This window comes from Camelus dromedarius, chromosome 2 (genome assembly GCF_036321535.1).
Source record: "Camelus dromedarius isolate mCamDro1 chromosome 2, mCamDro1.pat, whole genome shotgun sequence".
NCBI lineage: Eukaryota > Metazoa > Chordata > Mammalia > Artiodactyla > Camelidae > Camelus > Camelus dromedarius.
The window spans coordinates 39,594,433-39,607,332 of NC_087437.1; the positions used below are offsets into that span (position 1 = coordinate 39,594,433).

General features: G+C 37.1%; 1 protein-coding gene across 10 annotated transcripts in view; it reads right to left on the reverse strand.

Moving 5' to 3' along the window:
• The window catches only part of MECOM (MDS1 and EVI1 complex locus), a 528,509-nt gene that overhangs the window by 20,285 nt on the left and 495,324 nt on the right, over nucleotides 1-12,900 (reverse strand). For 6 of the 10 annotated variants that reach the window (XM_010976321.3, XM_010976320.3, XM_064492621.1 and 3 more), the window contains 3 exons: nucleotides 9,961-11,317; nucleotides 7,472-7,559; nucleotides 2,692-2,718 (listed from right to left, as the gene is read on the reverse strand). In XM_010976321.3, coding sequence (XP_010974623.3) covers nucleotides 2,692-2,718; nucleotides 7,472-7,559; nucleotides 9,961-11,317 — 1,472 coding nt within the window. The remainder of the gene's footprint in view (nucleotides 1-2,691; nucleotides 2,719-7,471; nucleotides 7,560-9,960; nucleotides 11,318-12,900) is intronic. The other 4 variants (XM_010976323.3, XM_031450805.2, XM_031450860.2 and 1 more) reach the window with 3 other exon arrangements.

Genomic DNA, 12,900 nt, shown 5'->3' on the forward strand with positions numbered 1-12,900 from the left:
ACACACCACTTTCTTTCCAGAGAGCAAACATGAAGCAACGTAAAAGCCATCACTGGATCCTTCCGTTCATCTTCCTAGGGTTTGCTCTCCCAGCACTTGACCTCAGCTGGAAAGAGTAAGTTTCCCCATCTGGACAGTTAGAAGTGACTTAGACACCTGCTAGCTGGGGTAGATTAGCAATTCTGTGACCAACATCAGATCTAGTCTATATCTTGGATTGAGGTGTTGGATTGAGGTGGGCGTTAGCGAATGTGTGGGTCACAACATCACCTTTGTCTGACTGTCAGGGCTGACCCAGATGATGCTCTTCCTGGAATAACATGCATTTTTGTAGAAGAAGGAGTCAGTTTTGACATTCATTTTAAAGTTTGACTTGGTATTTTAAAAATCAAGATGAACTGGGATAAATGAAACAGAATCTAGCTGGATATATTCTTCAATTATGAGAAAACCAATGAAGGGAGCAATCTGTATGATTATGAATAGGAAATTTGCTGAGAATGGAGGGGGGGAAAGGAGGAAAAAGTCAGATGATGTATTTTAGAAACGTACTGCCCCATGTCCTTTAATGTCATAGGCTAATCTCTGGTCAGTAGATGACAGGTTTTTTTCCTATGGAACAGTACTTTTTATTTACATATATAATAGTTGTTGATGGTATCGGCAGCCAGATGTCTGGAAGAGGAAGTCGTTTCGCCCCCTTCCAGTCCCCAAGAGACTATTAACTTTTACTGACGCAAACTAATATTTAGACACAATTCCCCAGCTCCTACCAAAAATGTAGCTATCTCTCTAGTCAAATAAAGTTAGTATTTTTAAAAGCATTTCAGCAGGCAAGATATCATCAACTGGGTCTGAAGCATTTAGCTTAACATTTATTATCTGGCAGCCAATAATTGATGACATAAAGAAGTTTCTCATTAAAACTATTCAAGTGACAATCTGATTATACAAAATGATATGTCCAATGGCACCATGAATTATGTGACCTAATGTTTCACAATTAGATTACACATGCCTTTATCATAAAACAACTAACTTTTCATAAATAACTTATGATGGGAAAGTTTGTAGATTTGGTAGTTTTCTATATTTATTCACTTGATAATCTTGAGAAATCTTAAAATCATGGCCATTTCGGGGAGAAGTAAATATTCACATTTTATGGTTGTCTCAATCCATGTATCACACTCTGCAGTCATGATTATAAAATTACAGAGTGTTTTAACCACTTAAAATTATAAACTGTAATATTTTAATATTTCCCACTAATATCTATGTGTTATAATAGAAATATAAATGATCGTTCTGAGAAACCTGTGATTCAAAGAATGGGAGTGTTTCCAAAGCACTGCAATGGCAGTTACTTTACCATTGTATTATCAGGAAAGGGTGTCTAACTTAAAATCTGAACTGGCTTTGTAAGACGGTAGAAGCGTTGGCCATTTGTGTAGGGGACAGCACCTTATGCTTGAAGCAGCTAACAGCAAAGCCACTAGCAAGTAATTACTACATTAGAGAGAATGAGGACAATGAGGCACGAGATTCAGGACAGACCTCTGCCAGGAAAGGCAGACAAGGAACACGGGAAATATAGGTCAGGATCATCAAAGAACACTGCCATCTACTGCACAACTTTGCCTAATAAGGAAGTCTCTGTCTCTCTACTCTCTACTCTTGTACTTCTGAAATAAATGAACTTAATCCTTAAAAGTCGATACGATGAGAAAAATCACAATTCATCACATATTCCACGGAAGAAATAAAGTGGAAGAATTTCTGGTAAAGGAAAACTAACATCAGACAGAGGAAATAGGTAAGTGCCAACGTCCTCTAACTTAAAGTAATTTCTATATAATTATATGGTGACTAGAGGAAAATTGAACTATATTCCAAGATTTTACCCATACTTCAGAATCAGTATAATTTTGAGTGAAGAAGAGAATGAAGGAACAAAAACACATACACTTTGAGAAAATTTTGTAATATATGTTATTTATATATTTTCCGTTGACTCAAAGTTTATTTGGGAGTGGACACTAAATAAACAGTATTCTTTGTATCTTGAATAAAAAAATAAAGCTCTCCCCTAGTAATATCAACTGACAACTGGCTGTATCTGGAAATATTAACTGAAAGCTGAAGAAGTGGGCCCCAATACAAAAAGATACATTCACTAGTTAGATAAGGATTTTTAAACATACAGTCTTACTACTCCAAACAGCTAAAACCAAGTTCTGTCCTGGCTTATATGGACGTGAATTCCAACATCAGCTTGTGTCTACACATAAATTCAGGTTTTATCCTTTTGAAGGCTTTATCAAAAGCATCTTTAACATGCTGATACAGGCTCCCCCAAATAATGGTTGTTTCTACTTAGTGACCCATTGAAGCATCTTTTAACAACATGCTCCCAAGTGCCCGGAAAGAGTTCTACATCAAGGTATAATTACATGGAATGGGGCAGACTTTAATAGAATAAACTTCATTCTCTAAACAATTTATAGCACACTAAATGCCCAATTATAACTGAAACCATTTTGCAGCTTGATAAAGCTGGAGATCTATCTGCTGAGGCCATATCATTTAATGGAAAGGGGTTCAGAATTCTTTGTATGGCAATTTATAATGTAAGTTGTTTTCCTTTTAATGCTACATTACTTTAGTCAAAAATATAAGTGGAAAACTTACCCAAGTTCTCTGATCAGGCAGTTGGAACTGGGAGCAAAATTGAAACAAAAACAAAAAATTACTTCTGTATCAGTATCTTTATTGCAATCTATCCTTTGAGAAATTAACATGTATACTAAGTAATTTTTGCTTATCATGTAACTATATCTTGAGTAAAAGCTTTGGCAATGAAAATTAAATATTTTTAGAACACTGCTGAATTTCCTCTATTTACCTAAATTAAATTTTAGATTCAAGGATTTAAACCAGAATACTTTTTTCCTAAGAAACTATGCACTACATACTACCAAATCCTAAATAGCAAAATAGATGCTTCCTTTTAATTTGTTTCTACTCACTGCAAAACAAGATTCCTAAATTTTACTTTAATAACTAAAATTAAGCAATTTCTTGCAAAAATCTAGCTTCTTGCATTTTTATAATGTTAATAACAAAGAAAATAAGGTATTTACTCAAATGTGAATCATTAAGGAAGAAAAGCGTAATACACTTTTTGACTTCTATTAGCACGGGATTCAGACCGTCAGTAGTCAGAACACCTAAGGACATTAATTAAAAGAACTACAAGTATCTACTTATTTATGACAATTTATGACAAGAATAACTGGATGAAACTTCAGTGAGTTAGAAGTTCTTCCAGGAAATGTAAATGTTACATCTTTAAAAATAACATTTTGCTTGGTTAAAGGGGACATATCTTGATTTCTTAAGTTACAGTATCTTTTATAAGGAAGATAAATAGTTTTTAAGGATGAAAGTTCTATTGCAGAAGAAATCTAACACGAGAAACACTTGTTGAAAGCAAAATAGAAGATGAAGGGCAAAAGACTTAGTGATTTTCACATCAATATATAAATAATGACTTGAAATAAGACTAACTTTTTCCCAGTTTCTTGGGATGCAGTAACAGGTACACTTTAAAAGGAAGCAAATTAAAAATAAAAGAATAACGGACAGAAATGGAAGTAAAATAGAGTCTCTGTTGTAGATCTACACAAAGCCAAACATTTCACAGTAAAATACTTAAAAAACTAAAAATAATATTTAAAGTATATGAAAATCAAACTAAAGAATAATAGCCAGTTTTATAATAGTGTAATTGCCAAATGATTTCTAAGGCAATTCAAATGAGCTTTCAGTGTGAATGCAAAGTACCCCAAATGCAAAGTACCCAATGAAATGGACATTCCAAAGATCACACAGTAATCCATCTCACCTCCTTCTGGCTGTCATCTTCTTTTCAAAATTACAGTCTAAGACTCCACAAGCAATTTTCAACCACATAGTCAGGGAGAACCTCTACAGTGCTCAGTTTACCCTTATATTAAACTAACTTAGTTATAAGAGAAAAATAGGAGGCTAAATAGTCCTCTAGTGGCCCGATAGAGCAAACATACTTCTGTAAGAACTGAGCTGAGAGGAATTTAGACCCTGAGGATGATTAAAAAAACTACCATGTATCTTTTGATTTTGATGTATGTATTCCTTCCTACGTGTTTTAGGTATTTTTGACAAGAACTTCTAAAATATATATTATTATTCCAAAAGGCAGCAAGATGACCTACTCATCTTTCAATAAAATTTAACAAATATCTATTGAGGTGTTCACCTTTCATCGATTAGGAATTGTGTAACGGGTGGGTGGTTGAGGGGAGACAGAATACAAAAACAAACAGAAATTGTAAAATCAAGCTTGCCTAGAGACTGCCACTACCAAGTATTTAAATATCTATCTATTTATATGTTTTCCCTAAGGCATTGAGAACATCTGGGCACCTCTTTATTATTATAATAACCCTGAGGAATAGATAGGATAGGTTTTATTCTCATTCTGAAGAAGAAGATACAAAAGCCCCAGAGGGACCACATGATTTGCTTCAATATGCTTTAAGTGAAAAATGAAGTACTGAATGGTCTTTTCTAAGCACTTATCTAGCTACAAGATCATGGCAAGCCCTGGGAGCAGAGGCAAGCCCTTCCACTTTGCTCTGTCCCACCCTTATTGCTGCCCAACAAGGCAGCACCAAGAACACAGTAAGCAACTTTCCAAGTAGCTGGTATAACCCCACCAAAGAAACTGGCCTCAGGGGATGGCAGGAGGGTATTTTACTGACACTGCTTTATATTCAAAGTGGAATACTTCTGCACCCAATAATACTAAGAGCTCTTCCTCATCTAGGTCCTTTCACATGCCAAGCACAACGCTAAACACATTATATACGTGAAGGCCGATCCTTGCAGCTCCCCTGGTAAGACTGGAAAGGGTGTTCCTGTTACGGTGACAGAGAAGGCTTGGAGAGAGGAACTACATTGCTCAAAACTGAAGCATTCTTGCTAATAAGTAGTAAACCCAGTTGTAAACCAGTTATTTCTGGCCCCAAATCCTAGGCAGTTTTTCTTTGCTTTTATTTGTTTTTTTTGTGGGAAGCTGGATGAAACTGATAGAGTACTAGAAAGAACAAAGAAGTTCTGATGAAACTTCAGAACCCTGGAGGCAGATCTTCTGAAAGAACAGACAGTTTGGTCTGAAGGCTTGATGAAAACTGCATGACCTGAGCTACTCCCAGGCAACATTCTTTAACACCTGTAGCCCAGTGATATTCATCCGTTACACACGAAAACAGCCATGATGGCTGCAAAAATAATGATTTATCTCTGTAGTCGTTGGTAAACAGCCTCTGCCCTCAAGTACCCTGACTGTCCTCCTACTGCCCTGGCCTCTTCCCAAAAGACCCCTGAGACAGCCCACCAGCCAGCAACTGCATCATTAACAGCTGGTTCAGGAGGGCTTCCAGGATGGCAGGAGTCCATTCTGATTGGTCGGCAGTCGTGACATACAATGTGTTAAATATTTTGATTATCACCATTGGGTCTTGTTCTAATAGCAACATGCAGCAACAGGCAGTCCCTCAACAGCAAGACGTGCCGTTCTGGGGCGGGAAGGAAATGCTCTACCGCTGTGCTCCCACAGGCACGTTTGCAAAGATCTGAGTGAGTGATTGCTGCTCTCCAAGCACTGTACACATGCCTCTTCCTTTGTGATCCTTCATTAACTTTTGGAATATTAAAACAGAACAGATTTTCTAACATTATTTGATTAAAAATATGTATGTACTATATTTATAATAGCTGCATGCACATGTAAATTTATTGGTAGACAATATTGCCCATCTTATGAACCAGTAAATTTACCTTGGCTACCTAGAAATCTTTGAATTTCAGAGAAGATAGAGACCTTACACCAAAATCTCTCATCTTACATGTAATGAAACTAAGAGCCAGGTAGCCTGAGTCACTCAAAGACACTGAATCCCAGTGTTTTGTTTTGTTTTTTTTTTCTCCCTTATACCAAGTACCCGTAGCACTTAATTTTGAAATGATTAGTTACTAGATTTTAAAGATCATTAGAATATGAAAACAACTTGATTTGCTGTAATTAAATGTGGTTAACTATATAATATCTTATAAATGCATTTAATTAGACAGTATCCAATTTAGATCAACCTAAATATGGAATGTAAGTACCTGATAGTTGCTATTTTAGAACTTGCTTCTTTACCATAAAGTAATTTAATAAATGATATCATTCCTTAGTCTTCTTGTGTAAAATGAATACTAGCTGGAATGTTTCTACCCCTTTTAATACTAAATCACATATATTTTTTCAGTTTGAAATAGAAGTTTTGAGCAATGATAGACTTCTCCAGCTAACCCAGGATATGGTATTTCAGCTGTCATACTCTGTTGTCCAGAATTTGGGAAGGTACTTTAAAAAGTGAAAAAAGGAGAGAAAATAGAGAAGGTGGGGGTGAAGGTTGGGGGGAAGAATCAGATCCCAGGATGATTTAACTACCTCATAACTTTCTATAAGACATCTTGCATAAAATTCCATCAATTTTATAGAGGCGCATAATTTTTGGTTAAAGTATATTGAAACAGAACAAACTAGTTTACTCTGTCTTCAAGCATTTTCATAAAAATGCTGCTTACTATCTATAAAGACCAGAGCTTATAACCTTAAAAATAAGTAAATAAAAAATAAATAAAATATCACTTAAGAAACTATATTCAAGATGTTTATGTATCTCTTTTTTCAATACAATTCTCCACATTTTGATTGATACATAAATCAGTTTTTTAAAAAAATGACCAAATAAGTAGGGACATAAAGATGAACCAGTTAGATAATACTGCTTTGTATTTTCCTTGCAATGAGAGACTGTACGCTTTTGATAAATGGATACAACTCCATTCAGCAAATAGCTCTGTGTATTGTGGTGAATTCTTGTGCAATTACAGAACTTTGCTGGAATGCCCAGTGGTCTCTAGATAAATTCCTTCACCCTCTATGGTAACAGCTTGTCAGGTAGACTCATTTCCTGTTTTTATCTGAGCACTAAAAGAACATGAACGACCCTCAGGAGTTTGGGACAAATCACAGTATGATCTATTTCTTACTATCACAAGTTTTTAAACACGAAAGACGGCTTCAATATTTAATTTCTTAGATGAATTTTGCTCAAGCTAAAATATGCTTTGGCTCAATAAGCAGTTAGTAGAGAATAATTTAACACCAAAACTATGTTATTTTCACACGTGTGTTAATTACTTTTTCTTTAAAGAGTTTGGATTTTAATTCTGCTAGAATTTCCTGTGTTCTTCCACACCAGCGTCAGAGGAAATCCTAATGTTCTCAAGATTTCTTTCATTTCATTGCACCTGCTTTTCAGGATCAACAAGTTAGTTTACAAGCTTGAAGTCTCAAATTCAAAATACTTACTTGTGGGTGAAATAGGAATCCTGGAGACGGTCTCAAGTATTTCTCTTTTAAAGCTTCAAGTGGGTCAGTTAGTTTTCTTTTCTCTACTCTGAAAGGTTAAAATTAGATTTTGGAGATGAATCAGTCTCCTGTATCAATCACTGCATAATCATGGACATTTAAAACAGCTAACAATAAAGCAAATGGTAGATTGCTGGGAAGCACAAAATAAAAATATAAGGACATCTATTCGTTTCTTGAAGAATACTCATGGCACTTCTAGGCACTCCAAGAAAGGAGGTCCTTTGATAATGGAAAAATCCTATTGAATGGCTAGTAATAATAATCATAAGGAAATGCAAAAAAAAATGTAGTCATGAAATCGGAGGCACTGGTCACAAATTTGTACCTTTCCATTTCAAGTGTAGACAAAAACTGCTTTAAGTTTAAAATCATAAGGACAGGGTTCACTTTGAAAATTAAAGTCATTTTCTACCAAGAAGGTGCTCCTTTAAGTAGTCATTATATTTCTCCTATGTTTGTGAGTGACAGCAAGAGAGCGTCTAAGCATGCAATACACCCTGCTAGCCACTCTGAAGGACGGGCGTGTTCTTTTGGATGCTTATGCTGATAAACAGAGTAGGTGAAATGGGATTGGTAGAAAGAGGATGAGGAGCTGTTTGCAGGTAGGGAGAGGCATTATACAACTTATCTATTTATCCCTTCTGCTTTAGAAATGTTTACCATTCTATTTTCTCTTAAGCATATAGGAAATGACATCATGGACTGAATTGATTTCTTTCACCAACTACTGGAAATTTCCTTTAAAAAACCATTAAATAAGTATGCTTTTAAAAATAGAATCAAAATGAATAAGAGCAGCTCCCACATCTTGAGATTTTATATGTGCTATGTTTTGCACATACTATTTCACTTATTGAAATAGGTGCTCTTATCCCTATTTCATGGATGAAAAAGGAGTTTAAGACATGGGGGAGCTGAACTTTCAACCCGTGTCTTACACTAGAATTGACTTTAGGTCTCTCATGAATTTGGTGAAATAACATGCCTAAAGCCTTAATTGAGACTGAAATACCAGAGAGAAAACAAGATTAGAGTAAGCAAGAGGAAATCTAGGAGTGAGTGGAAAAGAGTGGAATGGGCACGTGGAGGAACTGGAAGCCCATTGCCATTGGGAGGGTCTCAGAAAGTCTGAGAAACTCTCTTCATGGAGGACTGAGATCCATCACTGAGTTGGAAATACAACCTTACTGGCGATGCGTAACATACAAGCTACACACAAAATATGGAAGAACTGTTTTTCTTTTTCTTTCTCTGTAAAGGGACTGCCGCAGAAATTAAAATATAATAAGTGAAAAAAATGCCCAAATATGGTGGCTCTGAGGCATCTCTGTATTGTCCTTTTCTATGTCATGTTCAAGTGGGGGTGGTCCTTAATATACTGACAACGTTTCTTGGTTAGCATCTTGGAGATAATAAAAGTAGAGAAAGGGTTTTAAGTGAAGCGTTTGCCTCTCTGTTACCTGTTAAGTAACAGGAACTCAATAAATGTTGCTGAATGAAGGAATTGAACAAAATTGTCTTTAAAAAAAAAAAAGAATCAGTCAGAAATATCAAACACTCCCAGCTTAAATAAGTCCAATAAAAAAAGTATCCACACTTTCCATTAACTCTTGACAATGTCCAAGACTTAAATGAGAAAGTAGACGTGAAAATGCTTGGTAATATTTCAAATGCATAATAAGCATAATTATTGTCAGTCACACACTGAAGTAAACTAGTTTTAAAAATCGAAATCCTTCTGATTGGTCAAGTGAGTGTTTCTGAGGACTGCCTAAGAAGCTTTTCATTAAGCATTTATTTCCCCTCCCCCATAAAAAATTTTTTGATGCATCAAAGGAAACAAAATAATAAAGGCATTAAACAGAGACATGTTTTTTAAGCTGAGTGCTCACATTACACACAAAGCATTTCTGTGATTAACATTTCACTTACATGGGACTCCTAAGAGACTTCTTTAGAAACAGAATAGGACCAGTACTTATTAAGGATGTGCTGGTAGGTTTACCAAGAGTAAACTCTTGCTGTTCTATGTCCCACCCTATTCCAAATAGCCCGACCCATGTCAGTGCCCACACATATTTGCATTAATCCTTCAGGAGCCTCATTCTTCCGCCACTTGACAACTTGCCTTATATATGACTTTCCCATATTTTCCACTTAAAAAAATGTGTTTAAAAATAAATTTATTGTCGAGGGAAAGAACTCTGTGGGCTTATTCCAAAACCCCAAATTCAGAGACATCCAAAAATAAGTCCAAACCTAATGAGCTGACTTTCTGAATAAAAACATGAATTCACTAGATCAAACAACTTTACTCTCTGCTTTATAATAATAATAAAAATGGTGTGTTAGAAGCTGTAATTTTCTAGTATAAAAACTACCTCTCCTAGGTCTGTCCACATTCAGCGGTGTCCACCCACCCTTACCTGTAAATAGGGTCCATAAAGAAGGGAGTGGGTCTAGCATGCTGTAAGGAACCATCAGATGCTGGTCTTGGCTCAGCGTTGGCTCCTTTCTTTTCCCCAAACACGTGGTTTTTACGGGGCTCGGTGAGCTTGGTCCCACTGGCTCTACTCCTACTGCCCATGCTTAGATCCAGGGGCTGGTCTTGGCTTGTGGCGGGTGTTGCAGGAGGCTTGGCGGGTACTGGGGTCAAGGGCTTGTCGTCCTTGCGCTTAGTGGTGAGATCAAAGGGAGACTCAGAGCTTCCCTTCTGCAGTTTCTTTACTTCACTTGGTGATTGGGGTTCCATTTTCAAGGGTAACGATCTCAAGTCTCTATCAGGAAATGGGTACATTGATTGGGAGAATGCTGGAAAAAACGGGAGGGGAAACATGGAAGGGTAAGGTAAAGCTCCAACTTTTTTGTCTTGCAGCCCCACCAGTCCTGCTGAACCAAAGTATTTTTCAGCAATAGAAGCAATAGCCTTTATAGAATCATTCACAGCTCCTGACACCGCAGTCTGCTCCTCTAAAGATGGTGAGAAAATGGAATGATTGCTGTATTCTTTCTTATTATGTATTGAAGCCAGATTCTGAAGAGGGCTTACTTTGTCTTTGAACATTTTACCATTTTCTTTAAATTTCTCTTTATCACTTTCAATGTCACTTTCCAGATCAGAGCCCGAGGTTGTCTCCAGGTCACTGCCACTTGGTGTACTGACATCATCAAGGTCACTACTCTCTGACTGGTCACTGATTTTTTCAAGGGGCCTCTCTTCAGAGGACCTCTCGGGCTGGAGCTCCACTGGCTTATTGTCCCCTACAGGTGGGTGTTTAGATAGTGCCTTCAAAATATCCTGTGTAGCTGGCAGTATCTGAGGATGTGTCATGAGGGGACTTTGACTTTTGTTTGTCTGTTCAGTACTTGATAGTCCTTTACCAGGAGAACTAGCAGGTATCAAAGGAGGCCTGTGGTACAAGCCGGAAGGAAACAGACCAGGGAAGCTAAAAGAAAATCCAGGAGCTGTTGGAAAGGTAAGACCAGCAGGATGTCTATTGGCGCCAAAATAGTCAGCAAGGCCCGGGTTGGCATGACTCATATTAACCATGGACGTTTTATCCATAGCTGGGGTTCCAGGAAGTGAAATGCCTTGGCCAAAAAATCCACCTGCCGCAAAATGGTTCTTGCCCTCACAAAACCTCCTGTGTTTATTTAAGGAAGACGTAGTGCTGAACATTTGTCCACAGTCTTTGCACTTGATTTGGGTTCTGCAATCAGCATGCATGCGCTTATGACGACAAAGGTTTGAAAACTGAGTATAGGATTTATGGCAGACCTCACCTGTGTGCAAACAACAAAAAAGAATCTCAGGCTTTATGGCAATTGCTTCTGAATTTAGCAAGTATCACAATTGGTTTACCCCAAATGTCAATTAGGAAGCCAGGGAAAGATGTTGGAGGCACCAATCTGGGTGCTCCAAACACAGAAAACCCCATTTCACTAGATTCCAAAGCAAGGCATCCAACCTGACAAATGTCTTGAGACAGCACAAATATTTCATATATATATAAATATTTTGTCATCCCCATTGCATAATATTTTGCATCATATTTGTGTATTTAAATATTGATTAAAAAGTCAAATTCCAGCATGCGTTGATTTCCCACCCAATCACTACACCAACAGAATCTTTAAAATTAAACTCTCAAGATGTACTAAACATGAAACAGAACAGGAATCCCCTTAAAATTTTAGACCATTGACAGAATTCTATATTGCAGGTACCAGAACAAAACAAAACAGCCTTTCCCTTGACCAGAAACTTCACCTTTATTCCCTCTCCCCTTGGGGAGAAAAGCCTGTGACTGCTCTACCATTATTTAATTCGTATTATATCATATGCTCTCATCATTCACACATCAAAGCCACACAACAATGCACATTGTGTATTCTGAGACATTTTTAACAATCATTTTCATGATTTGAGAAAGACTGACATAATTTACAATGGCTCTATTTTAAGCCTGCAAAGGAAACTAAATTGAATGTAGCCCATCCTGCATTGCTGGTTCCCATGAACTAGGATCACGTCCTCTGACTTCCCCTCACACCAGCGGTTGTGCTAACCTTCCTGCATTTATGAAACCCTGTCCTTGGGAAACATGTCCACTTGATGTCATATCTTCCCTGGTTATCTTGGGGCTTGACTTCTGTGTGGCACAGCCAACTACGGTAAGCAGGGGAGAGTGCATGGAATGCTCTCATCCAGTGAGAGTACAGCAGTGGGAGTGGCTGGGAAATCACCCTTTCCCCGAGAATTTGCCAAAAAAGTAGAACATCTTCCTCACATACGTGTGAACAGATGTCAGAATATTTTAAGACGGAGCTCCATAACCCTGAAGAATCTTGCTAGGGAGGAATCCCACTCACTTCACAGTCCAGCCAGATTATAGGATTCATTTCCTAAGCGTCACATTTTTTACATTACTTTAGTAAAGATGAGTCCACTTTCTGCATGAGTTTAATGCTTCTGTGCATGTTTAATACACACAAAAATGTGATATGCCTTGTTGGTAATTGTCGAAACAAATTTTATATGAGAAATTTAATTGAAGACAAAAATGTAACATTTATTTCTTTCATGTGATAACTGCCTTTAAGTAGAGAATGGCTGCACTCCTAAGTCTAAACAATAACAATTAAAAAAAAAAAATTCAAAGATTTTATAGACTTTCAGTCACGCAAAGCTCATCCAGACCCTGGGTTATCCCACACAACACCAAACAGGAAGTACCAAGTGGTTCCATATCTATTTCTTTCACCACTAACAATTAAAATGCATTGCCAGACATATCCATGTGCTTAGGAATGCTAAACGAGCTTCCAACTGTGGGATGAGTCATAACATTGCTGAGGCTGTAGCG